The sequence below is a fragment of the Culex quinquefasciatus genome, chromosome 1, assembly GCF_015732765.1.
Source record: "Culex quinquefasciatus strain JHB chromosome 1, VPISU_Cqui_1.0_pri_paternal, whole genome shotgun sequence".
In the NCBI taxonomy this organism is placed as follows: Eukaryota; Metazoa; Arthropoda; class Insecta; order Diptera; family Culicidae; genus Culex; species Culex quinquefasciatus.
Window position 1 is genome coordinate 1,238,461 of NC_051861.1, and position 24,943 is coordinate 1,263,403.

The 24,943-nt window shown below is 39.1% G+C and overlaps 2 protein-coding genes across 2 annotated transcripts; both read right to left on the minus strand.

Annotated features, from left to right (window-relative positions):
• Window positions 1–10,493: 10,493 nt before the first annotated feature.
• LOC6032043 (serine/threonine-protein kinase fused) lies at window positions 10,494–14,670 on the minus strand. Its single transcript, XM_001842657.2, has 4 exons — window positions 14,435–14,670; window positions 12,313–14,378; window positions 10,646–10,775; window positions 10,494–10,585 (listed from the first exon to the last, which is right to left on the minus strand). The coding sequence occupies exons 1-4, from the start codon at window positions 14,543–14,545 to the stop codon at window positions 10,520–10,522; spliced, it is 2,373 nt and encodes a 790-aa protein (XP_001842709.2). The 5' UTR covers window positions 14,546–14,670; the 3' UTR covers window positions 10,494–10,519.
• Window positions 14,671–16,206: 1,536 nt separating this feature from the next.
• On the minus strand, window positions 16,207–24,873 carry LOC6032044 (chitooligosaccharidolytic beta-N-acetylglucosaminidase). Its single transcript, XM_038248761.1, has 3 exons — window positions 23,558–24,873; window positions 16,502–17,200; window positions 16,207–16,447 (listed from the first exon to the last, which is right to left on the minus strand). Exons 1-3 carry the CDS (start codon window positions 24,456–24,458, stop codon window positions 16,266–16,268), a joined length of 1,782 nt encoding a protein of 593 aa, XP_038104689.1. The 5' UTR covers window positions 24,459–24,873; the 3' UTR covers window positions 16,207–16,265.
• Window positions 24,874–24,943: the final 70 nt, after the last annotated feature.

The following is a 24,943-nucleotide window of genomic DNA, read 5'->3' on the forward strand; positions in this document are numbered from 1 at the left end:
CAACTTTAAATTACATTTACTAAAATTTAAATGCTTTTTTCACCATTAAAGTCACCTACTGTTTACATTGATGTTTTGTATACAATAATATTTGATATGATAAATATAGTTAAGAGTTGATCAAAAAGTTGGTCAATTTAATTCAATGATGTTTTATTTCTCATATTGAAAGTTAAAAGCATATTTAGACTAGTTTTTCTAGCAGATACACCTTTGATTCAAACTAACTTGCTGTATGCTATTTTTTTTCTGTGCATTCGTTAGCTATTCAGTATTAGCATAATATAAAATATTGCCATATTCATGCGAACACAAAATGAGGGGAAACCCCCAACTAAATTATATATTCAAACAAACTTAAAATAAAATGCCTATTGATAATCTTGGGGACCCTTTATAAAAATATTAAAATTATCAAACATAAAAAAAACTCTCATCGGCTTGCACGGGGTCACCTCCGCGACTCTCCACCGCTTAAACTCGTTGCGATTGATTGCAGATGAATAACTGTATAGCCTGCCACTCACCGGTCAGAGTCACATCCACACGCACAAAAGCTCTCGCGAGGGCCATATGCGTGATCTTACCCCTCGATCCGCACCACCTCCCCCAACTCCCACCCCGAAAGCTCAAAGCTCGCGATCAGCATTTCTCAAAACACACATTATACAACACGCGCATACCGACTAAGCCGCGACGACGACGACGACCCAAAGACGACGACAAACGGCTGAGCGACTCCGCTCTCCCGGGGCTGAGTTCTTCTCCGGCACGACTGACTCTTCGCGGGCGCGTTCACGAGCGGTCATTGAACTGCAAGATTCGCCCCCTCCATTGACCCATATTCCGAGGCCGAAATGTAGAACACTAGGTGACAGCCGTCGCAGCAGCAGCACGAACAGCGCGCAGAAGAGCAGAAGAAAACAAAATAAGCAAGAAGAGGACGCAGAGAAAGAGGTACGAGGAGCACTGGAGAGGAGGTAGAGAAAGAAAGAAGCTCGCGCGCGCGCTCGAATGAAAATGAGGAACACACTTCTTGGCTGAATAGTACAGCGAGTAGCGAGGAGCACGTTGAATGTGTGTGACAACAACAAGAAAAGAGCGGGATCGCTGGAGGGAGAGACAGGGAAAATTAAAGAAAAAAGCATTTCGCGTTTGTACTAGAGAGAGATCGCCCGCGCGAGGGCATGTTTCTTTGATGAGGTGCATTTGATTAACAATAACAACGTCATCCGTCTTCTGGTGCTGCCCCTCCCCTTACCAACTTCAAGAACCAAGGGCAGCTTATCTCGATGGAATATGGCAATGGCAAATGCTAATGCCCACTGCGCGAACGATCCGGTACTACAATGTTTACTCTAGAGTGTGTGTGTGTGTGTGTGGTTCTACGATGGTCGACCCCAAACACTCCACGGCACTGCACTGCTGCTGGGAGATCGGACCGGTTGATGATCTCAACGGAGAGGTGTGCGTGTGTAGGAAGGTGGGTTTGACATCGTTTCTAGTAGCTGAGTAGTATGAGAAACGTGTTCTAACGGATGGGCACAGCATCATTGGGCGTATTTTCTTCTTGGAAGTTTAATTTTGCGATACTTTGCGTAGAAGATGAGGATTTCAAACATTTTCATATAAACTAAATTATGCATCTTTTCATACGTTCCAGTTCAGAGCCCCGGCGACGGCCTGATAAACGCTACAGAACAACAATGGCAATGTGGCGCCGTTTGTTTATTCAAAGAGGTTCACCGTGTCAAATGTCTCTGTATTTAGTCAATCCACCGTATAAATCAAAACAAGTGGTGAAAAGTTCAACTTTTCAGCATCCATTTCAGTGCTTGTTTTGAAAAGTATTTCTATTAAATTTTGATATTTTTGATAGAGAAAAGTAGGCTGTTTCATCGTACGAGAATGACTGAATTGCTAATTTTTTGTTGAAATATCTCTATGTGTTACGTCCTCTTAATAGATCTGTCGATATCTGTGTGAAAGTTTAATTTGAATTTTTTAATATTTCCCATAATTACCGTGTTTTTTAGCAAGATCATCTTTTATTTTCAAGCGATTTTGTCTACGAAATTTGGCAAACATGTAGTAAAAATATCAGCAAATAATTTTAATTAATAAAACATTTAGACTGAAGACAAGTGCAATTTTAACTGCACCCGTGTGAGAATCCGACAATGGGATAATTCATGTGATCCAAACAAACAAAATTTCAAACCTCACTGCGAATCTTCACTTCGCAGCATTTGTTCATGTGGGATGTTTCGGGGATCTTATTATTCGCAGCCCTCGCAAAAATTTCCCTTCGAATAATGAAATTTGGTCTTTGAGCTCAAATATGACTCCAAAACCGCTCCTAAAAAAATTGACTAAAATGGGTACGAAGGACCTTAGACTATATGTTGAAAATGACGAAATTAAAATTATGAAAATAAATATTTTATTGTTAATGATAAAATTTTCTAAAGGGACCATCCATAAACCACGTGGACACTTTAGAGGGGGTATGGCGATTGTTCACGATCCATACAAAAAGTTTTTTTTGTATGGAAAATTGTCCACGAAGGGGGGGGGGGGGGGGGTAACAGATTCCCAAAAAAGTGTCCACGTGGTTTATGGATGGTCCCAAAGTGGCGATGAGTGAAGGAAATTAAATGCAAAGAGCTGTAAAAACAGATTTTTTCAGCATGAGTTTAGGTTCGACTGAGTTGGATAACTACGACGACTGCTGAAAAAACACGTTTTTTGCAATAAATTCCATTCAGCACACTCTTTGAATATGATTTATCAGCAAAATATTTGTATTTCAGACATGTTGGTTTTCATGTGTAACGCCAATCCTCCAGATTTTTTTTAACTTCCGTAGTTTGGTGCTTATCGACATTGCGAAAAGATTAACATTTCAGCATTGTTCTATGATATTGACGTCGTTTTGAAAAGCTGAACTTTTCAAAACTAAAATGAATGCAATAATTTACTTCTTTGCATTTTTTGTGCGATGAAAAGCAGGCAATTTTATCAGTACAGAAGGACAGAAGAAGTAAGAAGTTTCACAACGGAGTTGCAACAAATAATATAATGATAATTTTTTAAGCACGAGTCGTGCATTTATCAAACGAAGCTCTGTCAAGTTAGACAAATCCAACGAGTGTTGAAAAAATCCGAAACACCCTTTATAAAGGTTTTCAAATGAAACGTCCATGCAAATGCATTGTTTGCCTGAAAGATAAATATGAAAATCCAAACTGTATTATTTTTTTCGATAAAAGCGCTGAAAAGTTGAACTGTTAATTTTTGGAGATAATAAGTAGAGTATTTTCCTAATGGTATTGCAAAAAAATAGTTTAAGCTACCCAGAATACCTTATTGCCTTAATCAAAACTTAGCAGATTTAAGATTATTGCATTTCTAACTTCAATAAAATTTTGAATCTGTTTGAAAAAATTGCCCTTTGTAGAGAACTTTTTACAAGAAGGCTGGAATGAAAAAAATTGCAATGACTTAAAAGGACCTTGGAAAAAGTATAAAATTAGTTGTTAAGGTGGTTCGAATGATTTTTAGCTCCATGCGTCTCCATTAAAACAAATGGCATAAACCAATTTTCAGGGAGAGGCAAAATGTCGGGTTTGGATTTGACGAAAACTGAGTTGCAATTGATTCCTAGAAAACTTAATTTCTGTTACGAATTCTTAAAAAATACCCTTGAAATGAACTAAATAAATGATGTTGAAGTACCCAAATATAGATTTTTATTTTAAAGTTTTGTATCACAATGCTGTTAAAAGACCTAAAACTGCAGAGCGAAGATTTGCCAAATAGTTCCAACTGTTAAAAAAATCTTGTGGTTTTGGTTTTCACAAAATAATAATCCACATCCGACAGCATTGTCCCACCAAACCCACATCCATCAATGGCACTCGCGGGGTTGAGAGATGCACAATTACGGATGAGAACTTCTTTTGTTTTCTTTGTTGTCTTCTACAACTATCTCCCACCCACAAAGAATCCGCCCACTTGCTCCAGTTGGTGTACAGGCATTTGTTCCGTCAGTTTTCCTCGTCTTTCCACCCACTGGTTGTTGTTGTTGTTAAGTTCTTTGTAGGTAAGCAGCTTGCATTTCCCGTCCCGATCAACCGTGAAGGCCTGCCAGGCAATCTTTTGCACCATTCAGTCGCCGAAGTAGAACAAACAAGTTCATGACATTTGCTGCAGAGAGAGAGAGAAAAAAATACAGACAGAATAATAAGAGCTCGTCCCACCACCGCCGAGGAGGAAAAACCGGACCGAAACTAGATCATCACGAATCCACAAGGGGGGCCTTTCTCCGGGGGTCTGTTGGTGAGGTCCCTTGAGAGTTCGGCTTGAGTGAGCCTCCGCACACCTTTCTTTCTTTCTTTTCGTTCATTTCGCGCTCGGCTCAGAGCCAAACGATGCAATCGTCGTCGGACGGCTGGGTGGGGAAGAGTGGGGTTCAGGTGGGGAGGCACATACAGTTAGGAGGGCGCCCACACAAGTCTTATTCAACTTTCCAAGAGGTTACAAAATCAATCACTTAATATCGCCGGAAGGAGTTGCGACGAGCGTGTGTGTGTGTGTGGATGTTGATCGTTGATGGTACGACAGGGTGGAAGGGGTGTTTGAAGAAGGGAGTGGGGCCGAGTAGGGCAAAGTGGATTGATGGTAATAGCTATTCATACGTTTACATGGGTCGCCGGTGCCAAAGATCGTGGGATGTGAGGGTCGTCCGAGCGAATACACACAGATGGAATTGTAGTTGGCGAGTGCGAAACCATCATGAGCCACGGGATGGAGTGGAAGAAGTGCGGTGGTCCAACTGGAGATTTTTTCAAAAAGGTGTGCAAATTTGAATTTCACAAACTAAAAATCAAATTCTCGAAAGTCTCATACTATTGTAGATTTTTCAGAATTATGAGTGTACTGCCTTAAATTTGGCATCGATATCAAAAAAAATGTTTTCCGATGATTTAATTCTTTTTAAATATATCTCCATAACAGCTGAACAAAAATTTGCTCACCGAGTAGCAAAAGAAAGGTTAGGTTCTTAAGTAACAGTATGTTTTCAGATATTTCAGCATGTTTTACGTAACAATTCAAAAAATGATTAACATTAACATTAACAAAACTCCGAGATGTGATTCCAGACTCGATTAGTAATTTGGGTACCATCATCTGGGGCGAATCGGGACTACAGTCTGAATAGGAACAGTAGTATTTGGAGCACTTAAAGGTTTTAAATTTGGAAATAGATGTACATATTTTGTTGGTCTGATTCTGTTCTATCCCAAACCAACCAGAAAAATCAAAATATTATGCTCTAACATGCTGTCCCAATTCGCCTCAGTTGACAATTATTGAGTTAATGGAAAATATTACAGGGGTGTTGAAAACATTTATTTGGTAGGCTAACATACAATCGACCACCGATTAATTTGGTTTGCTGAACTCGAACCAATTACTCAAAAGTAAAAAAAAAGCCATAAACATTGCCACAAAAATGCGATTCGATTAGCCGAAATTCATATGAAGACCCTTAAGATTGAAATAAACTTCTGGACTGCCTGATTTCTGATAAAAAATATTTTGAGGTAGATACATAGTGATCTCTATAAGAACAAGAGAAACAATTTGAAAGCTATTATTGAAATCTAAGATTCAATATTATAAACATTAAACAAATCTTCTTTCCAACCCACCGCTCCCGAGTTCAGTGACCCCTGATTAAACTTGCTCTAGATTTCCAACTTGTGCTGACCGACTGACACCAAGAAAGAGAAAGACGAAACCACTCCCTTCACCCATCTCGTACCACCGCCCATGGCCGACGGCCAGATCCGATGCCCCTTTTAGCGTGCCTTCAATCTAGGTTCTTTGTCTGTGCGGTGCTATTTCTTCTTTTTGTTCCGCCTCGTGCCAGGAGATCTACCCACCTCTAGCCCTCGCCCCGCCCTCCCCCAAGCTCGGCCCCAAAACGGTACGAATGCCAAGTGGTCATTCTCCATTGTGTTCAGCTTGAACCATAAAATGGATCCACTCAACTCCACACTCCAAAGTCACCTCGGAACGGCCTCCAAAACGATGTAACACTCTTTTTATGTGCTCGACGAACTTCCACCGTCCATGCGCGGCCAGCGGCCGGATAGTGCGTAGAGGTGTAATAGATAATATTAAGTTATTATAATTATGTGAAAGGTCGTTATTCACTATTATGTTATTTTCTCGGCACCGCGCGCGCACACGCGGACGCTGTAAATTGTCAAACTGCCGCTGCAGCTCCACATTGCACCCCGCCTCACCCCTCGGGGGGCACGTTTCTGGAATAACTGAACTTGCAGCAACCGCAGCAGCAGCATCAGGGGCGACTTTGTGTCTCACGTGGCTGTTGTTGCGACCGAGATTTGTATCCACTCTAAGGGAAGTGGCATTAGGAAAAAGCGCCGTGAAGAAGCGGCCGGGGATGGTGGTGGCGATGCAGTCGTCTCTCAGGAAAAACAACAACGTAAAAGCTTGTTTTGCAGTCGGAAAATTGGCGGAAAGTGGAGAGTAAAGCAATGGAAGTAGGGTGGTTCGAACATTAAACCCAAAAAATCAAAAAATATTATATTTACTGAGTGAGTTCACTTCAGCCAGGGTTGCGAATGAGCGAGCGAGCTCAAATCGATGCTCACTCATTCATGAGCATAAGAAATTATCAGGTAGCTCGTGCTCGCTCATGTTCATCGCTTGTGCTCGCGATCAATGAACGCTCATCAGCAAAGTAGGAAGATTTTTAGTATTGTTGATGAATCTTGCACAGGCCAATTGGGTTTCCACTTTTGAAGCTCATTTCATATCCCTGAGATAAAGGGGCATGTACTCATCTAATGTTGTAAGCATTTTTTTTTTTCAGAGTTTTATCATTAAAAATTCTAGTTGCTATTAGGTTCCCGATCAATGAAAAATTGCTGATTTGCAATCAAGACACATTTGCTTAGAATTCCAAACACTCCTTTTAGCTTATTATTTTAACTTTCATAATTAGACTAAACTTTCAAGAAACGGCATTTTTAGTTCTTAAATAAAATGTTAACAGGAAGACAATTGTTTTTTTTTTATAAAAAGAAAACATAATTTTAATTGTGGACTCATTCATCAATAGGTTATTACAATTCATCTAAGACACAGATTTGACATTTTTTATGCTAAATTATTTACAAATAATTGATTAAACAAGAAGAGATGCCCAGACTTCAAAACGTTTACGATTTAAAAAAAAATGACGTATTGTATTTCCAAAAAAAACATTTTTGTGTTCCTTAATGATACTTTTCAGTTTAATTAAATAGTTGACCTTCACGTGTTACTCTTTTATCAACTTTATTTTTATAAATCGGATTATTTCTTCAGATAACGATGATAATCCTTATTCGTCATCTAAACTCTGAATCCTAAACAAGCTTCAAAACAAAATTTATAAAAAAATATCTTCACCCAATGTTATTGAGATTAGCCTATTCCAGCCTCCATAAAAAATAACAACAACAAAGCTCTGCTGAAAAAAAAAAAAATATTATTGTATACCCGTTACAGGTAAAAAAAGACCGCGAGCGCGAGCGATGAGCATTTTCGCTCATAAAATGTATGAGCAAACATGAGCAGAAGCAAACGTGAGCCAGCTTGCGTAGCGCTCCTCCTCACGAATGAGCGAAAATGCTCGCTCATGAGCGGATGAGCTCTCAAAATCGCAACACTGCTTCAACAGTCAGTTTTAAAAGAATGCATGTTAAATATACATTTTCTAAAAAACAATCATCAGCATTTTAAAAATAAGATGACTTGTTGTGCTTCGAATTCCGGACACTGATAATAGCTGATTCGAAATCCGGACACATTTGCTTCGAATTCCGGACACTCGATTTTGCCCATGAACCGTACAAATTTGGACTGAAATGTTAGTGAAATTTGGTCGCAGCACCTAAAAGGACCTAATAAAAATAAGTTAAGAAAAAAAATAAGTGAATGCTGTTAACATCTGAACAACCGATATTTTATATAAAAAGATGCTAGAATTTAAGGAAATCAAAACCATTAATTTCTGCTTAGCTTTCTCGGTGCAAATGAAATATTTCAGTGAAATGTTTCACATCTGTGGTAAACTTGTAATTTTATATCTTATACAATTGATTTGGCATTAACTACATTGAACACTGTACACTGCACAAACTTTAAATGGAAGTTGATGTTAGTATTCATCAAATAACACAGTTTTGACATTCATAATGCGAACTTATGTCTAAATAATTGATAAAACAAGATGAGGTGTCCGGGTTTCAAAGCGTCCGGGAATTCGAATCATGACGTTATGCTACTTATTATTGTGACAATCGTGAGCTAATATTGCATTGAATGTTTGACAGCTGCAAAAAAAAAAACGATTTTGTGTATAATCACATTTTTGTCAGCAAAAATTCCGATGAGTAAAAATTGAAAAAGCCAATCCCCCCTTTTACATGCAAAACCAAAAGCTTTTCTAGGTAGGGTAGAGCTAGATATCCGAGATGCGATATTGTTCTTATACAATTTTACCAAGTAATTTATCCAAACGCGAGTTTTTTATGGTTTTTGTTTATAGTTGAACCAATATTGAACGATTTCACGAAATTTTGTTTTTATATTGAATGAAGTGCACGCAGGATTTTCATCTGTGGTCCATGGAGCAATTTTTGGAGGTCCTGCTCAATAACGAAGTAGCAACTACGGGATAATAAATGTATACATTTCAGAAATATTTTAAAAATACTATTCTTCCCAATGATACTTCAGGAAACCCCCTATCATCCGAGGCCACCTTGTTGATACGGCCTAGGTTACTACTTCAGCTGTGGCCTCCGAGGAGTATCGGACCAAAGGAAAACCGGCTTGACAATTTCCTCCTTCCAGCTTATGCTGCCAATGGTAGCAAGGGGAGGTCCGAGTAGGAAATCGAATGTTTTCTTTTCCGTAATCGCATAATACCGATACATAGTGACGACGAGCCAACCGACTGCAATAGAGATGCATTTTTCTCTCTGCACTACTCCACTCCACATAGATTGGAAAAACAGATCGTCGTCCACAAAGCCAGCAAGACCGCGGAGCAAGGGGCAGCACGAGCAGGGTGTGCGAACCGGGCAAGTTGTTCAACGACCAAATTGAACCGTTCAAGGTAAGCTATGTAAATATGCACGTAACATGATTCATTGGTTGTAACCACTTCAATTGAGAACTCCAAACCCCATTCCCACACAAATCGCTCTGTTCGTGGGCCTCCTCCGGAACATGGCCGAGGGAAGCGGGAAGGATGACATTCTTTTTCTCGGGAAGAATTGTAGGCCAACCAGATGCAAGGCCCCACCACCCCGTTCACCAGTACGACGACTTCGAAGAAACGCAGCTGAGACCAGAAGAGTCTGCTGCAGCGCCAGTGGACCTGACGGCGACGCTACGCAGCTCGCAACTCGCCGTGCGTTACAAAATAGACGACGTGGAGTCGCAGCATAAAACCAGCTGCTGAGTGATACTTTATTTACTTCCGTTTAAGTGTGATTATTAAGCCAGTTTCGAGCTCGAACCTGATGCTGCTAGCGTTGTTGTTGTGAGAAAGCGGTCATTGACCTTGTAGGGTGCCCGCAAAGTGTGTGGTTGAATTTCCTTAAACCAGCACCACGACGACGCGGCACCGGTTTACACGGGGTTGACCTTCCGCGTTCATGATGAGTTCAACAATGTTTACAGTTTTTTTTTGTATCCCACGAACCAATCAAGTTGGAAGAAGAATACCGTAATTATAGAAACCTGCTTCTATTTGGGGTCGCGCGGTTGCAGACGTCCGGTCCGGTGCGTAGATATACGGGTTTGTCACGGCTGGGCCGCTTTCGCCACCTTTTGGAGATGCACCAGACTGTGGAGTGTGTGCCAGGTATATCACCCAAGTGATAAGTAGATGATGCCACAAATGGTGTTTGTCGTTGGGTATTGATACAATTAATTAATTATCACCCGGCCCAGGCGGACGAGAGAGCGGAAAAGGGAATGGAAAATTGTTGAAAAAATATAGGGCACTGGTACGACTTTCTCAGCAGTTGATTGACTTTCGCAGGGAAAACGTATACCATAAGGGGAACGCGTGAAACGTACTTCCGTAAACGTGTTCTTAGAGGGGGTCATCTGGCGGACGTAAAAAGGCAGTTGAAATGTTTTGTTATGGCAGAAATATGTCTTGAGATTAACCAAAAGTAAGTTCAACAAAACTGATTTTGTTTAATATTTTTCAACCTAATTATATGAACTGTGACTAGAAAATAGGGTGAGAAGGACAATTGTAGTGTTGGTTATTGATCGCAATTGCATGGTCGAAACTACATGCAATATGAAACGTGAATACAATGCAAGGCGTTTTTATGTTTTTGGGCACTTTTGTTGTGATATGATATTTTTAGTACAAAGCAAATTTATACAAATGTTTAAAAATAGCTTTATTTTAACATGCAGTCTCAGCAGCGATGAACGACAGATATTTGAACTCATCGAGCGCACATTGTGCTTCCTGAAATAAATAAAAACTCATTATACCTTGTAACTACAAATAATTCAATGCAAATCGTACAGTTTTTACTTCCAAATCGCGATCTTCCAACAGTGACTCCAACGATTCCTTGATTTCGTTGTTCCAGTGTTTCTGAAGCGCCAGGCAGCTAAACCGTGCTAAAATTCTCAACAGCATGCACGTTCTATGCCTAAAATTCAAAGTTGTCTTAACCTCATCTCTAGGGTTAGTGAATTTTCACGATTTCGCGGATAGCGTGAAATTCGTGAAATTCGAAGATTTCCGTGAAATCCCGTGAAATTTATCAATTTTCTCAAATCAATTCTTTAAAATAATAACAAAATCAGTTTTTCATTCATAAAATACTTTTTAAGTATAAATTTTATTAGTTTTCAACTGAAAAATATGATATGGACCATTTGAAAAATTGTTAGCAAAACTTACATTAACATGAAATTGGTAGAACATTTACTAAGAAATGAATGCTGCGAAAACTCAAATGAAGTTAACAAAAATCAGTCAAAGAAAAAAAAAATCTCGCATTTTTTTATAAACTCTCGAAACTTGTTAAATTTGATTAAACAAGTATATTGTGATTTTTTTTTAAGATTGCACAGATTTTTTTTAAATATTATTGTTTTTTTTAGAAATCAATTAAAAGCAAACATTCTTTTAAAAGTCGTCTTTACATTTTCCACCAGTCAATGATTAAACGGAGGAGCAAAACTAGATTGAAAACTTTAAATTCATCAGAGTAAAGAAAAATATTGAGAAAATAGATTGCTATTTACTTGATACCTTTAAAAATATTTTTTATCAATTTTATTTAGGAAACTAACTTAATTTAGCAATATTTTTATTGGCCGTTATGACAATTTAATCATTATTTAATTTGAGATTTTAAACATATAATTTTAAAACCAATTAAATGATTCATGCTTGGTTTATTCAACATTAAATTTATATTTATTAGTTGTTTTTTTTCGATTTTTTTTTTATCTTTAAAGTCAGTTTTTTAAGAAAATTTCACCTGTTTAATTTTTACGATATTTAATCATCGTTCATTATAATCCCGTGGAAATTAAAAAAAAAATGTTTGTTTTCTGTTCGGATTTTGAATAAAATTTTGAAGATTTTGTTACCGATTTAATTATTTTTGCCTATTGATTTTAAATTAAGTTTTTGAAAAGTGAGATGAAAATTCTAAAAAAAATTTCTGCTGGGCAAAAAAAAGTTATTTTAATTGTTAGATTGTTTTGTTGAATTTGGCTTTGATATGAAATTCAATAAAATGTAAATGATAAAATAGTAGCAAATCAGCGAAAACTGTTTAGCTATATTAGTCGATCAATAAAAAACAGCTCAATAAATGAGAATACGCATGTCCTACATTTAGTTTCAAAATAGATCCCCTCCAACAGAGCCCATCCATAAACCAAGTGGATTTTTTAAAATTACAAAAAGTTTTTTTTAGTGCCACGTTGAACGTTTAACGTTGAAAGTTAAGATTTTTTAAGTTTATTCAAAACAATGTATAATAAAGCAAAAAGTGGTTTCTGTAGGTTTAACATAAGATTTTGATAGTTATTTTAATATTTTTCATGTTCCGCGAAATTTCCGTGAAATTTGATGTTTTGAAATTAAGGTCCCCGTGAAATTTGCAATGTTTGAGCGTGAAAAATCACTAAGCCTACTCATCTCAAAACAACCGTCAAAGCCTTCCTCACCTCAGTATCGAGTCGCCGTGCTTCAGCATCTGAATCAGGTCAACGTTGTCGTGAAACACAACCTGCTCGATGATCTCCGCGTTCTCGGGCAGCTCCCGCAAGGCACAGTTCAGTACGGCCAGAATCGAGCAGCTCAGCTTCACGTACCCGTCGTTGGTCCGCACGGCGTTGATGAAGTTCACAAACAGCTCCTTCACGCCCAGGATCTCGATGGCGTCGCAAAACTGGTTCAGGAAGTTCTCCCCCGAGTGAATTAGGAAACAGATGAGATCGTACACTGCCGTGAGGGTCTTGACCTCGTCGTGTTCCAGCGAGGACAGCTGTCGGATCGAGGCGTCCGATTGGGTTAGCTGGGCCGGTGTTGGGGAGTGGGACTGGCTTTCGCTGTTGGAGGAGGTTAGTTTTTTATTGCACAGGAGTTTGGAGGCGTACACCAGGTTTGGAACGAGCTTAAGTTCGGCGTATACGCTTAGGATGTCGTGGATTATTGCGGGAGGGGCGTCTATTGCCAACGGAAGACTTAGCAGGTGGGCAACGTTTTCTATCACTTTGGCACTGGCACGACAATTTCGTAAAGGGGCAACGATTATACTGACGAAATTTTGTTGTTTTAGAGAGTCTAGTTCTCCGTCGAGGATTTCCTGCATGGATTTCTGCAGAAACACCAACCATTCTTCATTCTCTATGGGTGGATTTTGAGATTCGTCACACGAGTCCCAGCCTGGCAGCAGAGTTGGGGTCATTTTCTCAGGCTTTTTGTCAATCTCAGTGGAGTCCTCTTCTGGCTTCTTACTTATGCTCTGAGAGTTCTTTTCCAACCTTATTGAGAAGTTGTCAATATTCTGACTGAGCTTCCTCCGTTCCAATTCTTGTGATTTAAACCTAAGCGATTGGTTCTGTAAGCTCATACTATTCAGTCTAGTTGCCAGTTCATTGGGACCGATTATCTTCTGTCCCTTTTTGTCCAACATTGGGAAATTATCGTTGAAATTGTTCATCACAAGGTTTGGATTGTCCTGTACGATTTCAGCATTCTCTCCTAACGGATGGTGGTATTCTACCGTAAAGTCTTCTGGATTGAGATTTCGTGGCACTTCTACTATGCTGCTTTTCTCATCATCGTGTTGGCTATTTCGCATCATCGAGCCAGCACCAAGTTCCTCCGCGTCCGTTTCCACGTATTCCATGTCACTTTGCAGGATCACGTTCATGCTATCCCTTGAAGAGGCCAAGTCTTCTTCGTTGGAACCCTTTGCCGTTTTAGGTGGTCGCTTCGATCCTGACTGCAAATATTCATAGTTTTCACCGTACATTATCCGGTTGGTTTGCTTTTTCTTTTCGTGGCACTGCGAGGCAGTGAGTGGGTTCGTGAAGGGAGATTCAGGAATGTCCTCTTTGAGAATCACGATGTGTCCCTTTACAAATGGATGGCTTATTATCTTACTCCAGGCCATTCGATGTGAGGGATCTCGTTCCAGAAGTCCCTGAACAAAGGATATGCAATTGGTGGTGAGAAAACTGGGCCATTTGATGTACTGATTTCGGATGAGGCGGACCAAGTGTATCATCGATGTAGAACTGAACGGAGGTTCTCCCGCAAGCATTTCGTAAATAATACAACCCAGTGACCACAGATCGGCATGGTGATCGTACGGTTTGGCCTCCAGCAGCTCCGGTGCCATATAGAGAGGCGTTCCTTTGATTGACGTCAACACATGAGTTCCCATCGTCATATTTCGTGCAAACCCAAAGTCACACAGCTTTGCTGTCATGTTTCTGTCCATCAGAATGTTCTGTGGCTTCAGATCCCTGTGCAGAATCCGATGGGAGTGCAAGTAGTACAGCGCCGAAACCAGATCGTAGGTGATTTTCTGAGTCTTTGGCTCTCCGAGCGATCCATCCCTAAGCAAACTGTGTAAATCAGTCCGAGCGAACTCGGTCACTGCCACAATTTCATGTTCTGTTTCGAAAGAATCCAGCATTCGGATTATATTCGGATGTTGAAGATTTCGTTGTATTTCACATTCTCCCCGGAGTCCTTTCAGTTCGCGTCCCGATCTCCCCCTCTAAAAATAATCACAATATTAGTTTATTCGTAAACTCCAATCCTCGCACTGCTTACCTTGCTAATAATCTTGAGGGCAACCGTAGTTTTGGACTCCTTATCGATGGCTTTGTACACTTTCCCAAAGGACCCTTCCCCAACCAGATTGTTGATGGCGTATTTATCCATCCTCGTAGCTCGTCAACACAGCACCAAAACAATTTTTCGATTTCGATAAATATTTGTTCAACAGGTAAAAACAGCTCCGGCAGCGAGCAGTGCAAATAAAAACATTCATCCGTTCCCACTCACTGACAGCGGGGAGCGACTGTCAAAGAACGCAAACTTTTGCGTTTTCATTTTCGAGCTCGAGTTCTTATTGGAAACGATGGCGTTCGAAAAAAGCTCGACGTTGTGTTCTCAATTGGAATTTCGAGTGTATCGTGGATTTTATAAAAATCTTGTCTGAAATTTCTTTTATGAGTTTTGGAGTCATTATTTTTTAAAATAGTTTTTTCTTAAATTGATGAGATATGCCTAAATATGTCACATTGTGCCATTGCAATGTCACGATTTTTTTTCGAAATATTGTATGATATCAAAATTTGTCCCAAATTTAAAGATTTCTATAGATCCGGATTGCAAATTTAATTTTGTAAAAGTAGTGACTATGAAAACTCATTTTAAGTCAAATTGTTTATTTGCCACATCGATTAGGGGAGAGTGGGGAGACTTGATCCCCTTTTTTTGTATCGCACATAACTCTGTCAATTTCTCACAAAACTATGATCTTTTTGCATGAATTGAAAGCTTAAACATTCAACTATGTTTGGCTGATAAGGGTATTTCATCAGATAAACTCTTCCAATAATGCCAAGCGTTTTTAAAAAATATTTTTAACCGGCATTTTCAAAATGTTGGGGGTAATTTGATCCCCCTTTCAACATTTTGAAGAAATCATAAGCAAAATGTTTCTTATTCATCCAAATTTTTAATTTTCTATAAGATACAGCAATTTCACATTAAACCTGTACGTTTGTGTTCAATATATAACAAGTTTAGCATGTAAAATATTTAAAAACTTAAAATTTTCTTTTTTCGACCAAAATTGAGCATGTTTACAAAAGCTGGTAATTTTTGTTTACAAAACTTTTGAAAAATGGTTCAAACTGCAGTTAGTTATGTACAACTATACTAAAGGAAACTATGTACGAAACCCCAGCCAAATTATTTAATCTTGAGGTTGATTCCAGTGACTGTAAAAATGCTGGGATCAAGTCTCCCTAAACGCACTTTTTTAAACAATTGATTGTAAAAATAGTATGACGATAAATTTAACGTCAAATGCGTAAGGGTTTTGGAGTTGATATGTTTATCAAACAATTCATGTACAAAAAATATTTTTTTGAATAATTTTTGAGTGTTTTCTATACTTATCAAAACAAAGAAAAAAGATCTCTTGGAAGTTTTTTGCAGCACTTTTTAGAAAAATGTGTGTAACTCAATCTAAACATTTTTTAATTTTTTTCTTTGTTTTCTACAATGATTTTTAGTCAATTTCGCACAACTTTCTAGAACAAAGCTAATTGTTTTACCCACATGCTGAAGAGATACAGGCTTGGGATCAAGTCTCCCCGGGGATCAAGTCTCCCCACTCTCCCCTACTCCGTGGCGTTGCAACGGAGTGAGAACTAGGGAGATATCGACCCTTTTTAGTTTCATACAATCTAATAAGTCATGTTCTAGTTATGATAAACATTTCTAATTATTTATAAATCTGTGCTGTGATTGATGATTGGAGCAATGAAGCAACGAATAAATAATTAAAACCTACCAGTCAAAACGTGTCGTTTTGTCGTTGGAATGTGTCCAATTTATTTGTTTAATAACTGTGAAAATACAAATCTAACTACTGACAGCGATCCTCGTTCTGTTCGCACCAGTGCGGCGTAACGGCCTCCGGATTCAAACCACGTGCGATGAGCCGATCACGTTGTCGGTAGAATCGGCCCTCCACCTTGGAGGCGTCCAGTTTGGGATCCGCCCATAGTCGTTCGCCTACAGCTGCCAACCGCGGCCAGGTTCTGGAGTCTGAAAAAAATAATTGACAAAATTAACATTAAACAGTTTAATTTTTTAAATTACCCAGAGAGTGCTCGTCGATGAACTCCGTCCAAATGCATGCTTCTCCGCCGAGAACAAGGGGATTTTTCAAAATCTTATTATTGTACACCTTCTTCCACTGGTAGTAGCTTGTAACACCCCAGAAACCGTGGTCAAAGTACCATGCGTTCTTCGTTGAGATGATCAGTCTGTATCCCTTCTTCAGCAACTGCTTCGGCAGGTCTTTGCTGCCCTCGACCCAAGTCTGGATGATGTAACGATCCTTCGATAAGTACTTTTCAATCACTTCCGGATCTGTAAGATGGCTTGACCAGAGTACAGTAGGAACAGGAGCTTCTTCATTTCGGGCTTGATCCCAAAGGGCCAAAACTTTGCTCTGGAACTCTCCCCACAGGTCTAAGAAATCAAAGTTACGCTCGTCTATGTAGTTCACTATCTCCTGGGTGGCATTCCAGCACCCAAAGAATACTTCATCACCACCCATGTGCAGAATCTCCCCCGATGGAATGAGACCTGCGAAATCTGCGTATACTTCTTGCAGGACTTGGTACAGTTTCGGATTGGCAGGGTTCAGCTGACCACAGGGTGGTTCTATGCACAACTTACGCCACGGTTGCTGGTTGATACAGACTGCCAGATTGCCGTAACCTTCGGAGGGACCCCACTGCCAGCCATTACCAGCATGGGCTGGGGCGTCAAATTCAAGAATCACTCGAATGCCACGTGTCGTAACTAAAAGTTTCTTTTTAATTTCATGATCCCACCACCCACCACATCATGAAATAAACTTGCGAAACTTTCATCCCGAACCGATCACTTTAATGTTAAACACGAGACTGATTTCATTTAGCCAAACCCCAAAGACCAATCTCAAGAAACCCTCTCTTTTTGCCAATTTCCTCTCAGCACACACCAATACCAACAACACTCGGCGCGACGAGAAGCAGACGACGCTGCACCACGCGCTCTCTTTGTTTTCCATCTCTCTTTTCAAATTCTGGTTCGTATCGACTCGCTTGCTTTGCTCTCGTCGTGGGCCACGGTGGCACTCACGTAGCTCACAACGTGTGTCCAACGAGTCCCAAGCAATCGGGATTAACAATTCAAATAGTCTCAAATGATCGTACGCGGAAACTGCGTACTAATTTTATTAATTCTTATTACCAACCTAGCTCATCTACCACATTTTCCTGCTCCTCTACTCTTCTAAGGATAAAAGTTCGTCATTACAATGCTTTTATAATGTGCTCTCCATATTGTTTGAACAAGGCTATACCTGTTATGCTACAATTTACTCAATTTTGTAGGAAAAAATCTACATACATGTAAATAAATAAAACAAATTCAATTCTCTGCCTTAATATAATTATGAACTAGATTATGAACATAAGGAATATAAAAAAAAATTGGTCCGTGAAGTGCTGTACACAATAAAAAACACTTGTCACAAAGTAAAATACTCCCTCAGTCTTTGCCAGACCTAGGAATCTGCACGATTTTTAGCAGATAAATAATTCCAAACCATTTTTGAATTTGATAGTTTGTAAACTAATCGTGAACCGATCCATAACAGCATTGTTTACAACTGATGCTTAGGACTTTTGAAAACTAACCTGAGACATAATCCATTTTAACTATGACATGCATGTATTCATACTTCGATCAACCCTCAAATGATTCAAGCCATTACTTGTAGATGAGAAGAATCTAACTAACCCATGTTCCTTTATCAATCCGCTTATACAAATAACACTTCCATTATCACGGCTCCATGCAAAACGAAATATTAACTGTGCGGTACAAATTTCAACAATTCATATTCACATTAAACATGCGCAAGGTAATATCTCTATACATCAAACGAATATCAATGTCATCATTGTTGAACGGTTCTTTTAATTTTATTTAATCCATCAAGAGGTCGTACCATCTAATTTGCTAATATCAGTTATCTTCATCCACCGAACGAAATTCAATAAAAATATTGTTCTGTTATACTTAACTCTTTGTCAAACCTTAGAGTCTTTTAGCAAGTTGAGTTATATAAATAACTCCATTGAACGTTTCTTACTCTTGGTTCTCTTTCTTCTCGATCCTGTCACAAACATTCTGGCGCTTAGGACCAAATGCAAGTCAATGAGCCTCAGCAGAGCACGTGTGTCAGAATTACAATTGAATTAACCACAACAGAATATCTGTGGTCTAGTAGCTCATCTGATTCAACATACATTCACGCATAAGAACACTCTTAACCAGTGGTTCTCAACCTTTTTGGTTTCATTCACCACTTAGCTTATTTTCAAGAATTTCATTCTCTCCTTAAATTGACAATGCCAAACATCATAAAACATATTTTTTAAATTATCATTTACTAACTGTTCCTGTAAATGGTAAAATGTAAATACTCACAGTTTAATTTCATACAAATCCACTAAACAAAGCTACTCTTGTATAATATTTATTTCGATATTCAGCAAAACGCTACAGATATCATTCTGTGCTGATCTTCATTTCAAAGAAAAAATAAATAAAGAGGATAAAATATCTCACATATATTGTTATTTTAAAAGCTACTCAAATTTAATTTGATTTTCAAAGAATCAGTTCATGCTTAGAGAAAACTTTAAACAGCCCAAAATCTTTAAGAAAAACGTTACTTAATCCACCCTTAGGTGGTTGGCGCCTTCCTCAAATTTAAAGGGTGCTATCCAAAATGCAAAAAGTGCGTAAATAACACTTAAGTGCTTATAACTTTTGATAGGATTGTCCGATCTTCAATGTTTTGGACGCGTTGGAAAGCTCTTTTGAATGCCTATCCAACGATAGATCATCAGAGTTCCGGACAACGTTTTCATCAACATATCTGAGATCCGGCCTCCAAAAGCGTATAAATAACACTGAAGTTTTTATAACTTTTGATAGATTAGTTAGATCTTCAATGTCTTAGACGCGTTGGAAAGGTCCTTTAAATACCTTTCTGAAAATGTATAGCATGACGGGTTTTCTTACAAAACCACCCTTTTACAATCTTCCGGACTTTAGTTAAAATCGTTTTTTAGCATAACTTATGAAGTACTTTACTAAACTGCATAATTTTTAATAGCGACTAATGGGACCCCAAGACAGACCAAATGACGCCAAAACGGACAAAATCGGTTCAGCCAATGTCAAGATAATCGAGTGACAATTTTTTGATCAACATCCCACCACACACACACAGACATTTGCTCAGAAGTTGATTATGAGTCGATAGGTATACATGAAGGTGGGTCTAGGACGTCAAATTAAAAAGTTTAATTTCCGAGTGATTTTATAGCCTTTCCTCAGTAAGGTGAGGAAGGCAAAAACTGTAAAAAATTATGAACAGCTGTTCATTGAAAATCCCAGAACTCGAGTAAATTATTTAAAAAGCACAGCTCATGTTTAAAAGAATGTTAATACCCGAAAGAATACTGTTTCAAATAAAAAGTATATACATCTCGTTTTTGGAAATTAGTACACAAATATTCAAGACATGCGCATGTTTAAAAATTGACATTTAAAGAAATTGATTCAAGAAATTCATTTTGTCAATGAACTGCAAATATGAGAGAGAATCAACTAAATCATAAAAGTGAATAAAATAACATTTTCAAATATAAACAGGAAATTCAAATAAAAATCGTTTATATTTAAAAGAACTGCTCATTTTTCAATAATAATAAACAAACTATTATTTTCTGCACAATTTTACCGATTTCTTCAAATAGAATATCTAAGATATCTTCAAAGATGAAACCGAAAAAACATCAACATAATTATTTAAGCATTAACATTTAGAATGAAATGCCAGATTCTTAAATGACGACAATCTCCTAGGTATCACCTTATTCAAATTCCCTAGCACTGTTTCTCAGTGTAACGTTGTTCAACTTCCATCACAGTCAACGGCCGACTAATCGAAAACTAGAAATTCTCCAAACATCTTAGCAGCTAGCATTAATATTAAACATTCCAATATTATTTTGTCACTGGATCCACTTTGAAATGTGTCCAGATACTCTTTGTTGTTTCTCTCAGCAATCGGGAAAATTCAACTTTAATATAGTCTACAAGTCAATTTATTCACCACCACTTCTCTCAATTCGATTATACAAGGGAAAAGCTTAGTTTGCTAACAATCATCAAGTAAAACAACTCCTTAAAACATTTTTTTTTTGTTATTTTAATCAGTTTCAATTGACTCAGTGGATTCAGACGGATCAAAATGCAACGATGTTGTCTGAATCATCATCAATCCATGTCACGATAATCTTAGCATTTCAATGGTCTGGTTCCTTCACTGATTGACACCTTCTGCTGGTCAACACTAAATCAATATTTGTTTCACCTGTTGAATTTCACCTCTTTAGCAACACTTGTCTGTGTATGTCCATATGATAGAATACCTGTATTTTTTCTAAAAAAATAGTTGCAAGTAACGCATGACATTCGATTTTTCAAACTCTTTCCTTCGTGTGTTTCAGCGTCATTACGTCTTACCCAGCAAGCAACTTAATTTCTGACTATTTTCTTTCATCTAACAATTAACAAAGCCATGCTTTAACTCCTTGTATTCAACAACAAAGTTTGTCATACATTCTTTACTATTGTATCGAAAAAGCTCCGCTTATCGCAAGACATTCGTTCGTCATTTCCAGCGCTTGTGATTTATTCATTTATATTGCTACGTGTATAACAAGCAATATTGTCTCATGATATTCTTCATTCTTGCCCAACAAGTAACACTTGTCTCATCATTTCTCATCTTCGTGTCCAATGAGCAACGCTTGCTCACGCTTTCGATTTTCTCCCGTCATGTTCACTTACGCGTCTCACTATACCTCTCATTCGTGTCCAACACTTTTCTCACGAATTTTATTATTCGTGTCCAACAAACAACGCTTGTCTCACGATTTCTTTCTTTCGTGTCAAACAGTTACGTTTGTCTTACGATTGTCTTTTGTGTCGAACAATTAACGTTCGTCTCACCAGTTCTTTCCATTGAGCCCAACAAGCAACGCTTGTCTTGCAATATCCTTCATTTGTGTCCAAGTAACACTTGTCTCACAAATTCAACTCTTCATGTTCCAACAAGCAACGCTTGTCTCACAATTTTGTCCTTTCGTGTCTAACAGTTACGTTTGTCTTACGAATTTCTTTCGTGTCCAACAATTAACGCTTGTCTCACCATTTCATTCCATTTAGCCCAACAAGCAACGCTTGTCTCATAATACCCTTCATTTGTGTCCAACAAGTAACACTTGTCTCACAAATTTAGTTCTTCATGTCCAACAAGCAACGCTTGTCTCACGATTTCTTTCTTCCGTGTTCTACAGTACGTTTGTCTCACGAATTTCTTACGTGTCCAATAATTAACGCTTGTCTCACCATTTTCTTCCATTTAGCCCAACAAGCAACGCTTGTCTCATAATACCCTTCATTTGTGGCCAACAAGTAACACTTGTCTCACAAATTTAGTTCTTCGTGTCCAACAAGCAACGCTTGTCTCACGATTTCTTTCTTTCGTGTCCAACAGTAACGTTTGTCTCACGAATTTCTTACGTGTCCAACAATTAACGCTTTTCTCACCATTTCCTTCCATTTAGCCCAACAAGCAACGCTTATCTCATAATATCCTTCATTTGTGGCCAACAAGTAACACTTGTCTCACAAATTTAGTTCTTCGTGTCCAACAATTAACGCTTGTCTCACCATTTTATTCCATTTAGCCCAACAAGCAACGCTTGTCTCATAATTCCCTTCATTTGTGGCCAACAAGTAACACTTGTCTCACAAATTTAGTTCTTCGTGTCCAACAAGCAATGCTTGTCTCACGATTTCTTTCTTTCGTGTCCAACAGTAACGTTCGTCTCACGAATTTCTTACGTGTCCAACAATTAACGCTTGTCTCACCATTTTCTTCCATTTAGCCCAACAAGCAACGCTTGTCTCATAATATCCCTCATTTGTGTCCAACAAGTAACACTTGTCTCACAAATTTAGTTCTTTGTGTCCAACAAGCAACGTTTGTCTCACTATTTCCTTCCATTGAGCCCAACAATCAACGCTTGTCTCTTGATTTACCTCCACGTGAGTTCAAATAGATTCAAATTCTCTCTCCCCGCCCTTCTAACAACATTTGTATACCTTCCTACATCAAAAAGTCTCCTTCAAGTCCTCATGTTCAAACCCAAAATTCCGTGTGGGTGGTGGATGCAAATTCATCTTAAAATTCTACTTAAACCCAATGTTCAACCAGTCAACATACTGACTCAACTCATGCTTTAAAAAAACTTCAAACTTTCCTTTTTTTGAACCAATCCTGCTTTTACCAATCATGCGCCCTATCCAAATGTTACCACCGAAACCAACTTGGAATACCAATTGGCCAATCAGCTAAGGACTCTCACCAATATCAAAGCGTCCCTGCGATTCTTGCCACGTCACAAAAATTGCCAAAGCAAGAAAAAATGGCCTCAATTTGTGATCGCCGAATCAACTGAAAAATAACAACATCACTACTTCCTTCACTGCACTGCCCGCAAACTTACCCAACCAAATCCAAACAGAAGTTCACTCTACAAACTGCGCCATTGTCGTAACTAAAAGTTTCTTTTTAATTTCATGATCCCACCACCCACCACATCATGAAATAAACTTGCGAAACTTTCATCCCGAACCGATCACTTTAATGTTAAACACGAGACTGATTTCATTTAGCCAAACCCCAAAGACCAATCTCAAGAAACCCTCTCTTTTTGCCAATTTCCTCTCAGCACACACCAATACCAACAACACTCGGCGCGACGAGAAGCAGACGACGCTGCACCACGCGCTCTCTTTGTTTTCCATCTCTCTTTTCAAATTCTGGTTCGTATCGACTCGCTTGCTTTGCTCTCGTCGTGGGCCACGGTGGCACTCACGTAGCTCACAACGTGTGTCCAACGAGTCCCAAGCAATCGGGATTAACAATTCAAATAGTCTCAAATGATCGTACGCGGAAACTGCGTACTAATTTTATTAATTCTTATTACCAACCTAGCTCATCTACCACACCACGGAATCTGGCATACTCGAAGATCTCCCGTACCTCCGCTTGACTGTAGATCTGCTTCGCAGAGTACGCCCCGAGTCTTGTAACCTGAGGGAAACTCACAAGTTCCAGTGGAAAGCTCTGTGAATCCGTAATGTGCCAGTGAAACACGTTCAACTTCACCGAAGCCATTCCGTCCAGTTGACGTTTGATTCCACGAAGTGAAATGAAGTTTCTTGCGGTGTCCAGCAGAAATCCTCGATGGGGATAGATTGGACTGTCGGTTATTTGAGCCTCGGACAAAATCACCAGACAACTTCCATCCTGATAACTGCGCTCCGTTATCAATTGGGAAAGGGTCTCCAGACCGTGGCGTGCCCCAAAAATAGTTCCAGCGATGATTTTTGCATGTACCGTGTCCTCATGAGTAGATAAGTGCAGTTCATAGGACTCATTTGTTGACCACTTGAGCTTCGTTTCCGCGGTCAAGACTTTAATGCTGACAAACAAACTTGTGCTCGTCGAGTGGTTGCAATGACGACTGCACTCTTTGTACAGGTTCTTAACGAAAATCCGCTGAGTTTCGTTGAAAAAGATCTTAATTTCCTCATCTTCCGAACTATCACTGAAGCTAAACTCGACATTGGCCGGGATGAACTCTCGCGTTCCTTGACCCAGCCGGATTGTTCCAGTTGGGATTGGCCACAACGAGCTGTACCTTCCGCAAACTAGTCGACACTCATTCAACGAACCGAAGCCTTGATCATTTCCACCCAAAACGTCGTCCTCGTACTGGCGGAGGCACTTTCCGTCAACGCATTGATACGGTGAGCTATTATGACAAAGCGTGCAATTAATCAGCACAAAAACCAGAACCAACAATGCCAGGAAACCACCGCAGCGGGAGATCGCGACCGTTCTCATTGTAGCGTGAAATTGGACTAAACGCGACAAGTGCCCGGCGCAGTGAACTTATACCGATTTGCGCGGGAGTACGTGTGTTGAGTTGTAAAGGTAAGACATCCCAGAATAACCGCACTCGACGCCGGCTGGCGATTGTGGAGCAAATTGTCACAGCTGGGATGATGACGCTGGAAATAGGACGCTTTTGCATCGCGGGAGTAACTGCACTTTGCGATTAAATTATGCAAAAAAGGTGTCGTGCGGTAGTAAAAGTGTACAAAGTGGTACATGTGTATTGTGGAACAAGCAAGTTTAGCTGTTGATAACGATCCAAACGAGATAACGATTTACTTTCGCGGCGATAAGAGCTAATGATGCAATGAGCTGAAGGAGGTGCACGGTACTTATGTCTTGATTTATAATTTTTATCTCCAAAACATTTAAGTGTTACAAAGTCCCTCTGAAGTTTTAATCCAGAGCCATTCCAGAGTTGAGCAAATTGGGTC